The sequence below is a fragment of the Physeter macrocephalus genome, chromosome 7 (genome assembly GCF_002837175.3).
Source record: "Physeter macrocephalus isolate SW-GA chromosome 7, ASM283717v5, whole genome shotgun sequence".
Lineage (NCBI taxonomy): Eukaryota > Metazoa > Chordata > Mammalia > Artiodactyla > Physeteridae > Physeter > Physeter macrocephalus.
This window is the reverse complement of record NC_041220.1, coordinates 71,301,393-71,319,865: the sequence shown is the minus strand read 5'-3', so window position 1 is coordinate 71,319,865 and position 18,473 is coordinate 71,301,393. Positions and strand designations below refer to the sequence as shown.

General features: G+C 41.0%; 1 protein-coding gene across 2 annotated transcripts in view; it reads left to right on the top strand.

Annotated features, from left to right (window-relative positions):
* Positions 1-3,276: 3,276 nt before the first annotated feature.
* PRKG2 (protein kinase cGMP-dependent 2) overlaps positions 3,277-18,473 on the top strand; it is a 91,418-nt gene continuing 76,221 nt past the window's right edge. For both annotated transcript variants that reach the window (XM_007110240.2, XM_007110239.2), the window contains exon 1: positions 3,277-3,737. In XM_007110240.2, the coding sequence (XP_007110302.1) occupies positions 3,277-3,737 (461 nt within the window). The remainder of the gene's footprint in view (positions 3,738-18,473) is intronic.

Sequence of the window (18,473 nt, the reverse complement as noted above, 5' to 3'; positions counted from 1 at the left end):
GGAATTGGATACAGGCAGTCAAAAGGTACAGATGTCCAGTTATAAGATAAATATTAGGGATGTCAAGTACAATATGATACATATAATTAACACTGCTGTGTGTTATATATGAAAGCTGTTAAGAAAGTAAATCCTGAGCTCTTATCACAAGGAACAATTTTTTTCTATTTCTTAAATTTTGTATCTATATGAGATGATGAACGTTCACTAAACTTGTGGTAATCGTTTCATGATGTGTATAAATCAAATTATTTTGCTGTACACCTTAAACTTAAATTGTGCTATATGTCAATTATATTTCAATAAAACTGGAAGGAAAAATATCCTGATCTTTATCTCTAAGCTCATTTCTTATTACTTTGCATGCTGTTCTCTGATTACAAGAATGATTCTAAGAACCTATAGTTGCTAGATTGATGGAACAAAATCCTGTGGTTCAGTTGTGACTGGCAATACATATTTGAGAAATAGCTTGTCTCTCTTAGTGACTGATGCAGACAGGAAACGGAGGGAGTCTAATTAGGTTTTATGAAGCCAGACACTCGAAGCCTTGGCTTGAGGGACACCAGAATTGAAAGGGGTGAACTAAGTAAGAAATCAGACTTAGTATTGAGTCATTCAGTAGTCCTTACATATCTTAAATTAGTGACTTGAAAGATGGGTTAGTTACTCTCATTTCATCCCTCTTTAGAATTCTAAATAGCTCGAAAGATTTATTCAGCTTCCAAACTGACTTCATTAAAGCCAGAGAATAGCTGGTGTTTTGGGAGAATTTAACCACCTCTGCCTAGTTGTGTTTCAGGTTTGTAAAATTATTGGATTGGTACAGAATGTTCTGACTACCATACATAGAGCAAAAATGGTTCTAAGCCTTCTCATATTTAGAATGCTAGAACTCCTCTCTCTGTCGAATTTGACTGCAAATTCATGGAGCTATGCCCCTGGTATAGTACATGACACTTAGTTTGGTCTTAGTAAACAATTGTTCTATGAATAAAGAATGAGTTGTTAGTTTAATATTAGATTTTAAAATGTTTGTGCTTACTTTTGTTCTTTATAAGGCAATTTCTTTTCTTCCACCCATTCCCCTCCCTCTATCCTGCCTTGGATTAGGAATGCTTGTCCATGAACCAAAAAAGCATATCTAGGAGATGTCTCATTGCTGCATGTTAAAAACTTGTGCACACATTAATTTAAGATCCCTTTGGGGGTACCCTTCTCATGCCTGTCATTCAGAATCTCATTCAAGTTTATTCTCAGGTCCCAATCTAACATCTTCTGAATTGCTTATTCAGGTTACCACAGTGTCCTGGGTCACTTCTTTGAATTCTAGTCTCCTGAACCTTTTTATATATTCCTAATATATAAGAATAGTAAATGCTGCCGAGTCAACAGAAACTTAAAGGTTAGACCTGCCACATCTCTGCAACATATTGCGGCAGTTCCCTGGAGGCTAATTATTATTAACGACTACTTTGAACCTGAATTCTACGAAGAATGTCTGGGTATTGCAAGATTACTATTATAAGTGCATTTATTTTCTGTTTCTACCGTCCATCTTAGGTGACCTGCATTGACTATTTGGTTGCATCTGTTTGAAACTTAGAGGCTGTGTATGTCTTTGTCTTTCTTGTAAAGGTTCATGATGATTCCGGTAGAGCTCGTGAAATCAGTCTAAGCTTTTATTTCTCTCAGAGTTTGAAATGTGGGGAGAGAGAGGGCCAAGAATGTGTGAGATTTATAACTTCAAACTTCCATCTATCTCTTATTAGATAAGAAGCGGTCATTCAAACTTAGTTTACAAGTTTCTTGGGTTATGGCTGTCAAAAATTACGTGTGCAAAGGTATGAAATTTAACTAGCTAGCTTAAAAAGACTTAAACCTTATGATAATTAATCAAAGCAGTATTTTCCAAACTTCAGCCTTTCAAGTTCTTTTTGATTTTGCTCGTATGTACTTATTAACTGCAGATAATTTCTTTTCTATTTTCACTGAATTGACTCAGTAAATCTAACTATCTTACTGAACCTCAAAATTTTGTGGTGCCAATTATTTATATTTCTAATGAATGTTAAAATAAATACATAGCTATTGAACTAAAAACCATTTTAAAAAAAATAAATTTTATTTATTTTTGGCTGCTTTGGGTCTTTGTTGCTGCGTGCGGGCTTTCTCTAGTTGCAGCGAGCAGGGGCCACTCTTCACTGCGGTGCGCGGGCTTCTCATTGCGGTGGCTTCTCTTGCTGCCGAGCACTGGCTCTAGGTGCGCCGGCTTCAGTAGTTGTGGCTCGCGGGCTCTAGAGCGCAGGCTCAGTAGCTGTGGCGCAGGGGCTTAGTTGCTCCGCGGCATGTGGGATCTTCCCGGACCAGGGCTCAAACCCGTGTCCCCTGCATTGGCAGGCGGATTCTTAACCACTGCGCCAGGGAAATCCCTAAAAAACTTTTTGAATCAACTAAAATCATGCCTCATAATCCCCAGTCTGCCTATTACATCCTGAGACTCACTGGATTAGTAACTACTTTGGGGCCTATACTGAGGATATTCCTTACGGGAAAATAATAGAGCATTGTACCCATAGGTTGTCATTTTTTGGACAATCTTGGCTTTAGGATATAAAGTAAAGGATGTAGAAGAACCCCCATGCCTCTGTTTTACCTTCTGGTAACTGCCATCCAGAAATGTGCAACAGCGAGCGTTGTCAGAAAAGCCGAACTTAATAGGCACACACGGCTGGAGAAAAGTGCTAATACAGCAACACCAACTGTGCCTCCTCCTCCCGAAGTGCAGATGTGTTATTTTCTAAACCAGGGGGAGGTTTCTTAGTGTAGCCACTCAGGGATCTGTGAGAGTTGTGACATTAACAAGCCTCTGCTGCGGTAGCTTCTCGTTGGTGTTTTATCTTTGCCATGCTGACATCCGAATCACAGTTTTGTTGTGATGCTTTTGACAGCTGTCCGGAGAGAACGACCAAAGAGAAGAGCAGGTAACACAGGCCGTTTGTGCAAAATGCTTATTAGGTGGGATGCTTGGGCCAGCAAAGGGACGGGGAAGAACGAAACCAAGTGCCAGCTCCTCCTCATTGAGGGACAAAGGGAATCAATCCGTAGCTTTCCTTCTGGAAGCGTGGGGGAATTTATTGCTTACCAAACAGCGATGAGCGCTGTGTTTCTCTTTATGGAACAGAGCCGGTTGAGAGGAGCGGCGGTGGCGGTTGGGAAGTGAAACTCCACTAGGGAATCCCCAATTCTCTGCCCTCTTTCAGGTCCTTGAGCAAAATGGGAAATGGTTCCGTGAAACCCAAACATTCCAAGAATCCAGATGGCCACTCCGGGAACCTCACTACCAGTGCCCTCCGGAGCAAGGTGACAGAGCTGGAGAGAGAGCTGAGGAGGAAGGATGCCGAGATCCAGGAGCGGGAGTACCATTTGAAGGAGCTACGGGAGCAGCTGTCCAAGCAGACTGTGGCCATTGCAGAGCTCACGGAGGAGCTCCAGAACAAGTGCATCCAGCTGAACAAGCTTCAGGATGTGGTACACATGCAGGGAGGAAGCCCGCGCCAGGCGTCTCCGGATAAAGTGCCTCTTGAGGTCCACCGCAAGACCTCGGGATTGGTCTCCCTCCATAGCAGGAGGGGAGCGAAGGCTGGTGTGTCTGCTGAGCCCACCACCCGAACCTATGACCTCAACAAACCCCCTGAATTTTCCTTTGAGAAAGCGAGAGTCAGAAAGGACTCCAGGTAAGTTCGCACCCGCTTTTGGACTCAGGTGGCCTTAAATATTACGAAACATTAGAATGCTATTTATTGAGTCTCCTCAATGGAGAAGCGCATATTAACCCTTTCAGATTTGGGGATAGAGGGGCTTCTGAAAGGGTTTTGTTTTGCAACAGGGTCTCTCTGTAAGTAGAACTTCTCTTTAAAGCAGGACTCGTGCTTTACCTGGACTTTGATTTGTGATTTGCATAACTGAGGAACCGAGTTCACAAAAGTCATTTCTGTTATCTTGAAAACCCTAGGGGAGTGCAGAGGTGGTTGTAGGAAGTCTGCCCTTCTCTCTTCCAAAGAAGTAGACTTAACGGTGTACACAAATCACGCTGAATTATGAATATGTATAGCAAAAGCCACTTCTTAGCACTTAGTCTTCAAGTGTCATGAAAATGGGATAAGCTGATGCCTCTGAGGGGGGTGCATTCATTCATTCATCCCACAGTTTTAGTTAAGCACTGCCTTCTCCCAGCCACTGTGTTAGATGCTAAGTATATATCAGTGAATAAATAGACACAGAGCATTTCCTGTGGGAAGATAGTATACATGGAAACAAGTAAACATTGTGTAATTATTAATTATGATGAATGATATGATGAAACTGACAGTAGAGTGGGTGGTGTCTGGGATTAAGGGGGAGAGAAGGTCAAGGAGGGGACAGAATTGGGATTGTCATGGAGACCTGGTTGAGGAGGTGACCTTTAACTGAGACCCAAAGGAGAAAAAGGAGAATAGACCAGGTAGAAAGGGCACTTACTTCAGGCAGAGGGAACAATTAAAAGCTAGAATTAATTTTAAAAATAAGGATTTTTAAAAGAACATGTAAATATTTCCCACAGTATTCTTGTGTGTGTGTGTGTGTGTGTGTGTGTGTGTGTGTGTGTGTGTGTGTGTGTATGGGTATGTTTCTTTTCTGGCTCAAGTTTGAATTTCCTAACCAGGAAAGATCGATTAGAAACATTATGAGTTAGGGTCTTCTTTCTGCACTATTTTTAAATGAGTAAATATTTATTAGTTGAAATTAGATCTTTTGCCTCGATAATGTCTTGGCTGAGCCTGGATTCTTCTTGCAAAATCCAAGATTTGTGAAATTAAAACAACTTTAATTTATTCACACACATAAATAATATAAATCAAGATAAAACATCTGACTTAAACAAATAAATGATTAATTTTGATAACAGGATTATAAAGGGAGGTTTAATTCATCAATTTGTTGACAGTGCTTGGCACATAGCGAATGAGCAATAAATGTTTGTTAAGGAAACAAGTCATGCTGGATTATAAACGCATAATACTCGGTGGTTGAAAGAATCTGATTGACATTAGAGTTCAGAAGACTTTTCTTAAGCCAAGAGTTTATTTATTAGTTGGCTTAAAAAGGTCTTATCTATTCCCGTTGCAAAAATAATAATTATTTATTTTTAATGATGTGAATTCAGAAATTATAAATGTTGCTTACAAACTTATGCTTGTTTTTCAAAAATTGAACATCATAGTGTTCTCTTTTGATGTATAAGAGATATAGGCACATATAATAATTGTATTATGCATTCTCTCTATATACGTACTATACACATACATATGTTATACATACTATATATGTATACGTAAGACAATATATTATTTAACCACAAAAATTCTTTCAAATAACAATGTGCTTATATATCTAGGAGAAGTGCGAGAGAATTTAATAGTAATTCATCTTCTTTGACCCTCTTCCTACATATTCCACCAGATTTCTCCTCTTTTTTTTAAAAAATAAATTTATTTATTTATTTGTTTTTATTTTTGGCTGTATTGGGTCTTCATTGCAGTGCGCGGGCTTCTCATTGCGGTGGCTTCTCTCATTGTGGAGCACGGGCTCTAGGCGCGAGGGCCTCAGTAGTTGTGGCGCACGGGCTCAGTTGCTCCGTGGCATGTGGGATCTTCCTGGCCCAGGGCTTGAACTTGTGTCCCCTGCATTGGCAGGTGGATTCTTAACCACTGCGCCACTAGGTAAGCCCAGATTTCTCCTCTTGAATGAAGATTATTATCAATTATTTTTTCCAAAGACTTATGTCCATCTTGAGGCAAAACACTATTCTCCTGGTGTTAGGTAACAGAACAATCCAAGATAAGTACATTCTTCTGTATTTTTTGTTAGCTCTATTATAACGAGGTAAAGGAAATCAATAGCTAAGCACAGTTAGTTTTTGGGCCAAACCACCTGTCTGTAGTGAGTGGGACACAGGAGAGGAAAGACATTATAGCCCTTATAAGGATGGATGAGTAAGGATGAGCAATGATTCCCCTCATCCATCATAAAGGCAGGCCCAGTGGGTACAAGTTTGTGTTGGGGATACGATGAAGAAATGGGATAACTGATTCCTTAATGATTAAATCCTAAAAAGACCAAATTAGATTATTTATGCCATCATAATCCCTTTATGCTTTCACAGAGCCTTTTGGTTCTGAATTGAAAAATTAATTAGAATATGGGAACCACTCTGTTTTCATTGACTGGTTTATGTCTTATTTCCCCTTGCAGACATTTGTACCTGAATTTTCCCTGCAATTTCCCTTACAAAATGTCTTTCCCCTTAAGTCTGGAATAAGTGGCTAAACGCAGATAGCTAACATCAATTCAGAGATTAAAAAATGTCCAGTTCTTAGAAAGTGCTCAATATTATAATTCATTTTCCATTTTCAAATAGTTCCACTTTTAGAGAAAGTCTGTAAGTAAAGTTTGGATTATTTATCCAAATTTATTCTTTATACAGTCTATCAAAAATTTTGTAAGAAAAAACTTTCTGGAAGTTAGAACATTAGAAAAGATGAGAGCACCATTCACTGATAAAAGGATGATGGACAGTGTCCATTGGTTTGGCTACTTTTCCAAGCAGTCCCTGGTAGATATTAGAGAATTTAAGGTAGCAGTCAAAATGGCGCCTTCATTTAGTTTTACGTTCTCATGATTTATTTGTTGAACTTATAAAGTTTCCTGGCTAACTTTATGAATAAATTTGTTTTTACTAATACGTGTCAACTACATTTTGGATCAGGCTCCCCCTCCACACTGGATCAGAAAGTCATTGAATGGTTTTTTAGTCTTTTTGTCGAACAGTATGTCTCTGATGAGTACTTAACAATGAGCAAGAAAGTGGGGGGAGATTCCAGCCCTCCTGCAATCAACAGCATGGGGGAGATATGAAGTACTGAGAGAAACCAGATAATAACATTTGGGGGGATGATAGATTTCGAATTTGAGGATTCAGATTTGGTAATTCATGAGAGACTCTCAAACCCATGCCACCGCAGTCTGTGAGTTTGCTGAGCCCCCTGTGCTCAAATGTATTGTAAATGGCAAGTGAACCTCAGCAACTGCCAGGCAGCCCACTCATGCCATCTTTGTTGTCTTGTACCCAGCAAGTGTACTTGTAAGATAGGAAGGGCGAGCTTAAATAGTATAGTTGCACCTCCCTGCTTTATTTGGAGGAACTTATATGCTCTAATGGCATTGGAGAACTCTTTTAATTTGTCTCTTGCAAAATTCAAGGGGCTACGTTTTAAGATCAGGTTCTAGAATAATTCAGTGCTGTTCAGGAGAATTTTCTGCAATGATGGAAATGTTCTATAATCTGTGTTGTCTGATATGGTAGCCAACAGCAGAATGTAGCTGTTGAGCACTGGCCACCAGGGAAGCCCTCAAGTTATTTTAAAATTAAATAGCCACATGTGTCTAATGGCCACTGTATTGGATACTGCAGTTCTAGATTATGTGGTTTTGACTGTAACTGCTATCTTTTGAGGTGGGAATTGTGACCGTAGTGAAGTTTGAGAGAACTTACAGACAAAATAAGACCTGTGTTCGGTATTAGGACAATGTCACAGAAAATGAAAATGAGCCTGTCAGATTGAGGTGGGCACACTGTGGAATCCCTCTTCAGCTGAATGGAACCTGCAGTCTATCATAGCCTTTTGTAGGGACTTGGCTTTGTGCCCACTGACCATTTTAGATCTTCAGAAGCATACAACCATGTGGGCATGTAGCCCGTTTTATTATAGGTACTCAGCTTTTCTGAATTATCATAAATCATGATGAGTCAGAGCATTCCAGTATATCAAATACTCTGATCTCTGATTTAAATCTATTACAGTAACTATCAGAAGACTTTAGAGCTGGAAGAACCTTAGAGATTGTTTCACGCTTCTCCCCTATTGGAGAAGTGAGGAAACAGGTGCAGGGGAGTTGCAGAATAGGGCTTGGTAAGTGGCAGAGCTAAGATTAGAACCCAAGATTGACTTTGAAACCAGTTCTTTCCCTCTACAATCCCAAAAATGGTTGCGCAAAGACTGGATTTGCCTCTGGGTAGGTGTCAAGCCAAAAGACACTACCAAACCAAAGAGCAGGAGAAGGAAGGATTTATTACTTGCAGCAAGTAAAGAGAACACCGAAGATATTTCCCAAAGCAGTATGTCCCTGAACAGCAAAATTGGGGAAGTTTTAAGCTAAGGGTGCATGCATATTTATGAAGGAGATTGGGCAGTGTATGCATATTCATGGAGGAGAATTCAGTGTAGAAATGGGGCAAAGACTGACAGGGTCCTGGCTCTAGTTGACTGAAATCCATAAAAGTCATCATGATCATTCCTTAGGTTCCAGTTAGTCGGGTGGTTGAGTGCTTGAGGGAGTTTTGGATCCTGCAGAATAGTTCAAGAATGTGCTTCAGACCGATCTTTATTTTTGAAACAGAACTGGGAGTCTTTACAACTGATTTATTGTCTCCAATATGGTTATTTTCTGGCCTGATCAAGAGCAAGCATTGTGGCCAGACTTAGATCACAAAATGGCTTAGGCCTAAAATGGCTTCTCTTATGTCAAGAAAGATATGTCTGGTTCTCTTCCTCTGGGGGTCCCCGACGCTATCTACCTATACTAGTGTTCTTAACCCACAAAGATCAAAGGGCTCAAGTCAGGTTAGTTTGGGCACCAGCCTGCTTTCTTTCTTTCTTTCTTTCTTTATTTATTTATGGTACGCGGGCCTCTCACTGTTGTGGCCTCTCCGGTTGCGGAGCACAGGCTCCGGATGCACAGGCTCAGCGGCCATGGCTCACGGGCCCAGCCGCTCCACGGCATGTGGGATTCTCCCTGACCGGGGCACGAACCCGTGTCCCCTGCATCGGCAGGCGGACTCTCAACCACTGCGCCACCAGGGAAGCCCCAGTCTGCTTTATTTTGATACACTGTATTGAGTGGTAGGAAGAACAATGCTGCTTCCCGGCTTCTTCCCAGCAGAGTTGAGCAGAGCTTACCCATTTCATTAATATTCACCAAGTGCTAGATCCTCAGAGCTCAGGCCTGTGTGAAAAGGACACAGAGAATTGATTTGATCCGTCTGATGGTACAGACTGATATATATGGAGGGGCGCGAATGGGTTCTGAAACAAGTACAGAGCTTCTCAGGGCTGAGAACTGAATATCAGTGGCAAAGGTGGGTGAGAAAGAGCTCAGATCGCATTTCTGTCCATGTCTGACCTGCCTTGAGCACCAAGAGGACCATGCCTGCAGAGGTCAGACCTTTTACTGAAATTAAATTTTCTGTTGATGTAGACATTGTTTAACAAACTTCAGCACCAGCAGAACAAAATTATGAGCTCGTGCAGAATGTCTGGTGGAACACAGGCAAATTAATCAGAGACATCTGGCAAGTCACTGGTATGACTTCCTTTCACTGAGAACGCTTTAACTATCATCTGAAACTATTGTTCTTCTTGGAAAAGGAGAGGTAAAACAAAGGCTTGCCATCTGACTTCAGATGTTGACTCTAGTTTTAGGAAGGACAATGAGTCTCATTTGTCACTCCCACCCCAGGAGCAGAATAGGTAAAAGTGGAAAATGCTAGTGAGTAACCCATTTAAACAAGATGGGGAAAAACAGCCAGGAAGAAGGAGTATGTTTGTTTTTATTTGTTCTTCCTTTCGAAAGCTGTGCCGAGCATTTGAATGTTCATTACAGAAATACAGCTCTTTTACTGAGCAGAAGTGTTTGCATGGAATGATCATGATAATAGTAATAACAACATCTGTACATCGCTAATGATGTGCCAGGCACCACTCTGAGTGCTCCACAAATATTGGATTATTTAATCCTCACAACAAACGCATGAAATAGATATTATTATCACCATCATAATAGATGTGATTATGTATCATTTTATATATGAAGAAACTGAGGCTTACAGAATTAAGTAACTTGCCTAAGGTTACACAGCTTTTAATATTGGAACCGGGATTCAAAACCAAGAAATCTGCTATCTAAAGTCTGTTCTAAATAAGGACTGACTGTATAGCACAGGGAACTGTATTCATTATCTTGTAATAACCTATAATGGAAAATAATCTGAAACAGAATACATATATATAACTGAATCACTTTGCTGTATACCTGAAACTAACACAATGTTTAATCCAAGTATACGTCAATAAAAAGTCTGTTGTAACAACTGCAATATCCCACTATACCAAAATGAAAATTAGAGGAGGATTCTTCATATTTTAGTTGGGAAGCCTTGTAAAAAATTAAATAAATAATTAGAGGGCTTCCCTGGTGGCGCAGTGGTTGAGAGTCCGCCTGCCGATGCAGGGGATACGGGTTCGTGCGCTCCCCCAGGCCGCGGAGCGGCTGGGCCCGTGAGCCGTGGCCGCCGAGCCTGCGCGTCCGGAGCCTGTGCTCCGCAACGGGAGAGGCCACAACAGTGAGAGGACCGCGTACCGCAAAAAAAAAAATTAGAAATAGATACGTTTCTATTTTTTGTTTTTGATATGGTTACAAACAGCTCCCTGCTGTTGTTGTCAGGGTGTTTGAAATCAGAATGTTTTATAGCAATAATGTGCATTTAGACATCCAGATCAGAGCTGGCTACTCAGGGATGGGGTGAGAAGACCAAGTGTTTGGGCAACTGCTAGACGTCTGTTGTTTTCTGTGTATTATCTCATGGAGACTTGCCTAGTGAGGTAGGTGTTGCTTTAACCTTGGACCAAAGGTGAAACGGAAGCTCAGAGGCGTTCAACAGCTTGCTCAAGGTCCCCTGCTGAACCAGGTTTCCAGTGTGAGTCTCCCTGATGTGAGAAGTGTGTTCTCTACCGTTGTGTGCCTGACTCTTAGAGCCGGAGCAGCCTGCAGAGTGAATGGCTCCCCTTGGGTTTGGTGAGGGGTGTGGAGGGGATAGGCAGTGGTGTTAAACTTGAGAAAAAGGAGAGGTCAGGAGCGCGGAGGAGTTGAAGAACCTGCCTAGAATTCAGTGGCAGCTGCCTTGACACCTCAGAGAAGTGAGATAGATTTTGGCAGATTTTCCGAGTCCTGGCACCCAGCGCCCGTGACTTCCTGCCCCTGCCTTTTCTTCTTTCTAGAAGCCAAAGGGCCTGGACTCTCCTCACTCTGCACCCCACCTAAGCCCTCTCTCAGCCTCTCAAATTACCCTCTGCTTGGTTTATAGTCACCCTCTGTTCCTTCTCACTTTATCCTCACATCTTCCAGTCTGTCAGTTGCTAGGTGTTAGGAAAAATGTGTAATTAAGCCTCAGGAAACACTCAGGACTCAAGGACTAATCGTTGTGAAAATCAAAAATCGAAGTGCTTATTTTAAGTTCCCAGCTGACTCAGAACCACCCTTCCCGTGCCTGGTGGTCGGCGTTCCTGAGTTACAGCATGTTCTGTGATGTTTTTATACTACTGCACAATAACCACAGCCATTCTTGACCCCATAGCCTTGGCTAGAAACATTCCCTTTACTCCTTCAGATGAACACATTCAGTTCAACAAATGTTTATTGAATATTGAATTCTTTAATTTTATCTTCTTTCCTTTCTTTTCTGTAGTTCTTTCTGTCTCCTCTCCCCCATTTCTTTCACTTATATGTTTATTTTGTTTGCTTCTAATTTTCCTCCTCTCTCAGCATCAGACTAGTCAAGGGCCATCAGTACCAATTTCTAGTACCTAGTATAGGCCAGACATACTGAGTTATCTCATTTATTTTCACAACAAGCCAACTGGGTGAATATTATTGTATGAGGCTTACCAAGAGTAAGTAACAAGCCCATGGTGGTCCTCAGTAGTGCCTAAAGCTGGGCAACCTCACCTAGATCCCTAGACAGCTGCCACTTAATCAGAACAACTCTGAAACCTACACTTATTATATTTTGCCTGCTCTCTTACTACTTTATGGGATATTTATAGCAGTTTGTGGATCTGCTTGCCTCTAAGTAAGTTACTCCAGGTGAATATAGCAGGGCTGGCTTTGAACAGCTGTCCTGAGAGCCTGGGCAGAGCCGCCAGCTCTCCTTACTTATGGCTTTTAAGTGAACCCATTTCTCTGAAATGGGTTACTCTTTCCTGACCCATTTTTTCCCTCACACACATTTCATGCCATTCTGGACACTGCCCATTTCCTTGCTAGATTCCCAGGAAAGAGTGTAGTAAAAATAGTATGGTTGAGAAGACAGTGACCTTTTCTCCTTGCGTGTCCAATCAGAGGGAAGCATCATCACTGACCTCTGCCAGTGCGGTCAGTTTCCAGGGAGCCTCCCCTTTCTTTGCAAAGCCTGAGCAGCTCAGCTCATCACCTGACTTTTTCTAGGGTTTAAACTGCTTCTCAAGAAGGGGGAAAAATATCTAAAGCCAAGGAAAAGCTTTTCAGTTTTTAGACTCTGGAAGTACCTTCTGTGTGAAAGATATATTTGTTGTAATGATCCTTTAACTAAACCTGTTTTCGTTCTTTAAAGTCTCATTTTAAGAAAATATGCTCTCCTCCATGCAGACTTTCCTTAGAAACATTGGTGAGCTGTAGATTTTTCAGTGCAGTCTTGTTTGACAGGTTTTTATTTTTGTTTTTGGGATCTATGGCCAAGAATCCCCAATTTCCTTTGAATCGTTCCAGGAGTGTTTGTTTGTCATGAAAAATTAATTTGAATTAGTAAATTCCAAGCATCAACTTTCGTAGTCTTTTTGGGGTTTACAAATCAAGCTCTGAAAAATATGAAGGAAAGAAAGATCTGTAGCTTCCAGTCTCTTCTCTCCAGATGAGGTGAGAAAAAAGGAGGTAAAAAGTGAGCAGGGGAAGATACTACTTGATAGTCCTTGGAACTAGAAACTCAGGGAAACCCAGGTGTGCTAGTTTTCTATTGTTGGATAACAAGTTACCACAAACTTAGCAGCTTGAAACAATGCATATTTGTTATCTCGGCATTTCTGTGGGTCAGGAGTCCGGGTGAGGCTATTTAGGTCATCTGCTCAGGGTTTCAGCAGGCTGCAATCAAGGTGTCAACCGGCTGTGTTCCTTTCTAGAGCTTTCTAGTGGAAGAGGTCCTCCTCTAAGCTCAAGTGATTGTTGGCAGAATTCAGTTCCTTGTGGTGGTAGGACTGAGGTCCCCATTTTCTTGCTGGCTGTCAGCCAGGGGCTGCTCTCAGCTCCTAGAGGTCTGCCCAGAGTTCCCTGTCATATGTCCCCCTCATATGACAGGGGCCCTCTCACAACATGGCTGCTTAACTGCTTCAGGGCCAGCTGGAGAATCTCTTTACTGTTGGCTAAGATGAAGTCTTTTATAACATACACTGGGTGACCCTCCCATCACAGTTGCTATATTCTGTTGTCAAGGAGCAAGTCCCAGGTTCCATCTCCACTCAGGGGGAGGGGATTGTATAAGAGCCTGACACCATATGGGTAGAGACAGTGGAGCCGTCTTAGAATTCTGCACACCGTACCAGCCCCTTTGCATCTCTAGTATGAGATTCTCTGACTAAGAATCTGGCCATGCTAGATATGTAAAGCTATATATAAAAAGCCCAGAGTCTTGTACATGCATATTCATAGCATATTCACAAGATGCAAATACTCACTGATGGATGAACGGGTAAATAAAATGCAGTATATACATACAATGAGATACTATTCAGACTTAAAAAGGAGGGAAAGCTCTTCCTTTTTCATGCTACAATATGAATGAATCTTGATGACTTTATGCTAAGTGAAATAAGTCAGACTCAAATTATTCCACCTTATATTAGGTACCTAGAGCAATCAAATTTCTAGACACATCAAGTAGAATGGAAGTTTCCAGGGGCTGGAGGAGCAGGGAATGGGGAATTATTGTTTAATGGGTACAGAGTTTTAGTTTGGGAAGATTAGAAAAGTTCTGGAGATGGGTGGTGGCGATAGGTGCAAAATAATGGGAATATACTTAACGCCACTGAGCTGTGCACTTAACAGTAGTTAAGATGGTACAGTTTATGTTGTACGTTTTACCACAATTGAAAAAAAAAAAGTCCTGGGGCTGATTTGACAGCATGCCTCTAAGTGCCAGGCTGTTTCAGGTTCCATATAGGATGCTGGAAGGAGGTAGAGTGATGATTTTCTCTTTTCTTATTTTTTTTTTTCTCTTATTGGTTATCTTGTAAAGGAGAATAAGATACAGCAAAGTCTTATGACAAACGAACATCAATTGATTATTGTTAATTAATCAGCCATTAATTACTTAATAGTAATTGATTGATTGCTTGTTGAGCCTTCAATGGATGCTTGTTCCCAGTGCTGTGGGAAAATAGAGGGAAAGAACAACTTCAAACTCCCTTGTGTTTTCTTGTTTACAGCTGTAATTCTTAAGCTTAAGTGCACATTGTAATCACCAGGGAAGTATTAAAAAATATTGATGTCCTGGTATGACCCCGAGGGAGTCTGATTAAATTGGTTTGAGGTAAAGGCCCTGGGTATCAGGATTTACAGAAGGTCCCTTGATGATTCTAATGTGCAGTGACAATTGAGAACCATTTTGTTATAGGAACAGGCTTCCCTGCAGCTGACTCTAGAAATATTCAGTTTGACACTCTAAGAGCAATGCTCATTACAGACATCTAAGAGAACTATTTACCATTTCTACCTAATTACCATGCAGCACAATGATGATTATGCATATCACTGAGTGTGTCAGATTAACTTCCTTATATGTTTTGGTTTTCAACATTTCATTATTAAACTCTGTTCTTTGATGTTCCCGGAAATTGGATCATCTGCACACATTTAAGAGAGGGAGAGAGAAATGTTTGTTGTAAGCATGAAGTAACAGTAAACATGATTCAATTACAACTGTACTTAATTACGTGGGCAATAGGGTAAGGGAGTTGACAGGACAAAGTCATGCTCATTTTCTGATTATTCATGGAATGACCTCATCTTTTCACGCTGGTTTCTCAAATTATAAACGTGTGCATTTATTAGCTATTTTTTTCTTGCTAGTTTATTACTCAAAAAATTGGGGGGAGATGTAAATAGATGTTTATCTTGCTTATTTTCTGTGCCTGTTTAGTGGGTGATGGACATTTCCCACCTCCACTCTTGTCTCTGTACCCAGGATTTTTAAACTAGGAGAAAGAACTTGAATGTCCTTTAGTATTAATTTTGTTGAGTCCCTACTTTGTGCCAGGTGCAATTCTGATTTTAGGTAAGAGGATGAAGAAAGTGTTGTCACCCTTGAAGATCTCGGTCTCTTTGGGGAAATTAAAATGTATTGCAGTCTTGTGTGATTGATATTCTAAGAGATGGGTGTACAAAGGAGGAAGGGAGCATCCTGTGCTTTGTGGGATCAGGGACACCTCCATAGATGAGCCGACGTTGAGCTGGGTTTTGAGGAGGAATGGATGGCTGGGAGACCAAGCGGCCTGGCACATTTGGGGACCTGCAAGCAGTTCAGTGGGCCTGGGGTACCCCGAGCACAGGTAGGCTGGCCAGGCGGGGGACCTGGATTGTCAGGAGTTTTACTCACATTGTGAAGGAGTCTCCCTTAATAAACAGTGGCAGTTCGCAAGTATAGAGTTTTTAGAGCTATTTTAACTCGAAGATTTTAAAGTTGCTGGTAATTTGCGGACATATAATAGTACAGCTATTCCTTCTGTGATATATTTTATGTGCCAGGCCATGTTCTTAGTGCTTGGTATTGTTAACTAACTTAATTCTCATAGAAATCCTATGACCTGTGGACTGTGTATATTGTCATTTTATAGCTGAGAAAACTTGAGATTAAGTGACTTGCCCAGAGTTCCACTGTTTGTAAGTGGCAGAATTAGGAATCAGACCCTGGCATTCCAGCTTTAGATCTTGGGCCCTCGACAAATATGCCTTCTAATATACTTCCTATTTGTATGTATAATTAAGCTATGATATGCCACACAAGTAGAGTTGCCTCGGCCTTTGTGCTCACAAGAAATTCTTGACAGATAAGAAAGTAGGTGGAGGTCCCTGGTCCCTGCTTGGCACTGAGCCTTGTGCAAAGCAGTTTGCAAGACACATGCTTTGTCTGACCTGACAAAAACAGTGAGAACACAGGCTTCTAGTAAACAGGGCCAGAGAAGGAAGATTGAGGGCCCAGCTTAACAAGAACTGTCAGTGGACTTTGACAAATTAAACTTCCTGAAGCAACTTAGAGGACAGGAATTTAATGCTTCAAAGAATATTGATTATGTAAGTAGGGGGTGTAAAAGGATTATGGCACACGGCTACTGATGTACATAAATTCGAGATCCAGCCCTATTGGAGGACCTTTGAACTAAGCAGAGAGTCTTGGCAGTGCCTCTTTCTTTCTTCGTGGTTTCTAGAACTTTTCATATCCCACCCTTCCCCACAAAAAGCATACCATAACCACTACTATTGCCAACTACTACTATCACTGCCATTTATTAGGCATATATTAGCACCTTATCTGAGTTAATGTGTCCTTATGACGCAGGTATGATTACTAAGCTCTATTCACAAAGAAGAAATCTGAGGTTCAGAAAGGTTAAGGTCACACAGCTAGGAAGTGGCAGAGCTGGAATTTGAACCTAGGATCTTCTGCCTCCAAAGCTATGTACATGTTTTATTTTTTAAATGAATTTTTTATTGACGTGCACAAATCATAACGTGAACATGCCCATGTAACCACCAAACAGATCAGGAAATAGAACCTCACCAGCACCTCAGAAGCCTCTTCTGCTCCCTTGCAATCCCTATCCATTATCTACTTTGAAGGTAGCCACTATCTGCACTAGTATTATCATAGATTACTATGCCTATTTTTGAACTTTATGTTGGTGGAATTATAGAGCATGGACTCTACAGACTCTGGCTCCTTTAGTTTATAGAGAGTCATTTATGATATTGTGTGTAGCGATGGTTCATTAATTATCATTGCTCTATAGTGTTTGTTGTGACTATGCTACAACTTATCAGTTCTACTGTTGATGGACATTTGGTTGATTCTGGTGTTTAGCAATTTTGAATAATGCTGCCATGAACATTTTTGCACTTTTGATTTATATATGACTTATGATAAGTATATAACTAGGAATGGAATTCCTGGGTGGTACATTTTATCTAAGTTCACATTTTTGTTTTATAAATTTATTTGTTTTTTATTTATTTATTTTTGGCTGCATTGGGTCTTTGTTGCTGCGCATGGGCTTTCTCTAGTTGCAGCGAGTGGGGGCTACTCTTTGTTGCGGTGCGCAGGCTTCTCATTGCGGTCGCTTCTCTTGTTGTGGAGCACGGCCTCTATGCGCGTGAGCCTCAGTAGTTGTGGCACGTGGCCTCAGTAGTTGTGGCTCGCGGGCTCTAGAACACAGGCTCAATAGTTGGGGTGCACGGGCTTAGTTGCTCCGAGGCATGTGGGATCTTCCCAGACCAGGGATTGAACCCATGTCCCCTGCATTGGCAGGCGGATTCCCAATCACTGTGCCACCAGGGAAGTCCCTAAGTTCACATTTAATATAGATTGCCAAATAGTTTTCCAAAATGGCTGGACAAATATATACCCCCCACCAACAGTGTATGAGTGTTGCTACTCTCCATCCTCGCCAGCATTTAGCATTGTCAGTCTTTTTCATTTTAGCCATTCTGGTGGGTATGTTTATGTTGTGGTATCTCATTGTGGTTTTGACTTTCTTTTCCTTGATAATTAACAGGGTGAACACTTTTTAATTTGTGTTTTCCATTGATGTCTGCTTTCCCTCTGTACCTCTGTAGTACAACCATTGTCATAAATCAAGTATCTATATATGTTTATGTGGGTTTTAGTTCTTTCTATTCAGGTCCAAAGGTCTTTCTTATGCCTCCTTGTGCCAAGAGTATAGTCTCTCAATTATTTTGATTAATAATAATTTTTTTTTTTTGGCCACGGTGTGCAGCTTGTGGGATCTTAGTTCCCCAACCAGGGATTGAACCCAGGCCCTCGGCAGTGAAAGTGCAGAGTCCTAACCACTGGACCGCCGGGGAATTCCCAATAATAATTCTTGATATCCATTACCTTAAGTCTTCTAGTTTTGTTATTGTTCTTCAACGTTGTGATGACTATTCTTGGGCCTTCTTATGAGTGTAAGAATTTTAGAATTAGCTTGTCAATTTTCATAAAACATTTTTTAGAATGTCAGTTGAGATTTCATTGAACCTGATCAATTTGAATAGAATTGACATCATTAAAAAATTGTCTTCTCCTTCATGACTCTGCTATATGCCTCCATTTATTTAGCTATTCTTTCATTTCTCTTAATATTTTGTAATATTGTTTGTAGAGGTTTTACACATTTTTGTTATATATAATCTTACATAGTTGATATTTTTGATCTTTTAAAAATGATGTCATTTGGGCTTCCCTGGTGGCGCAGTGGTTGAGAATCCGCCTGCCGATGCAGGGGACACGGGTTTGT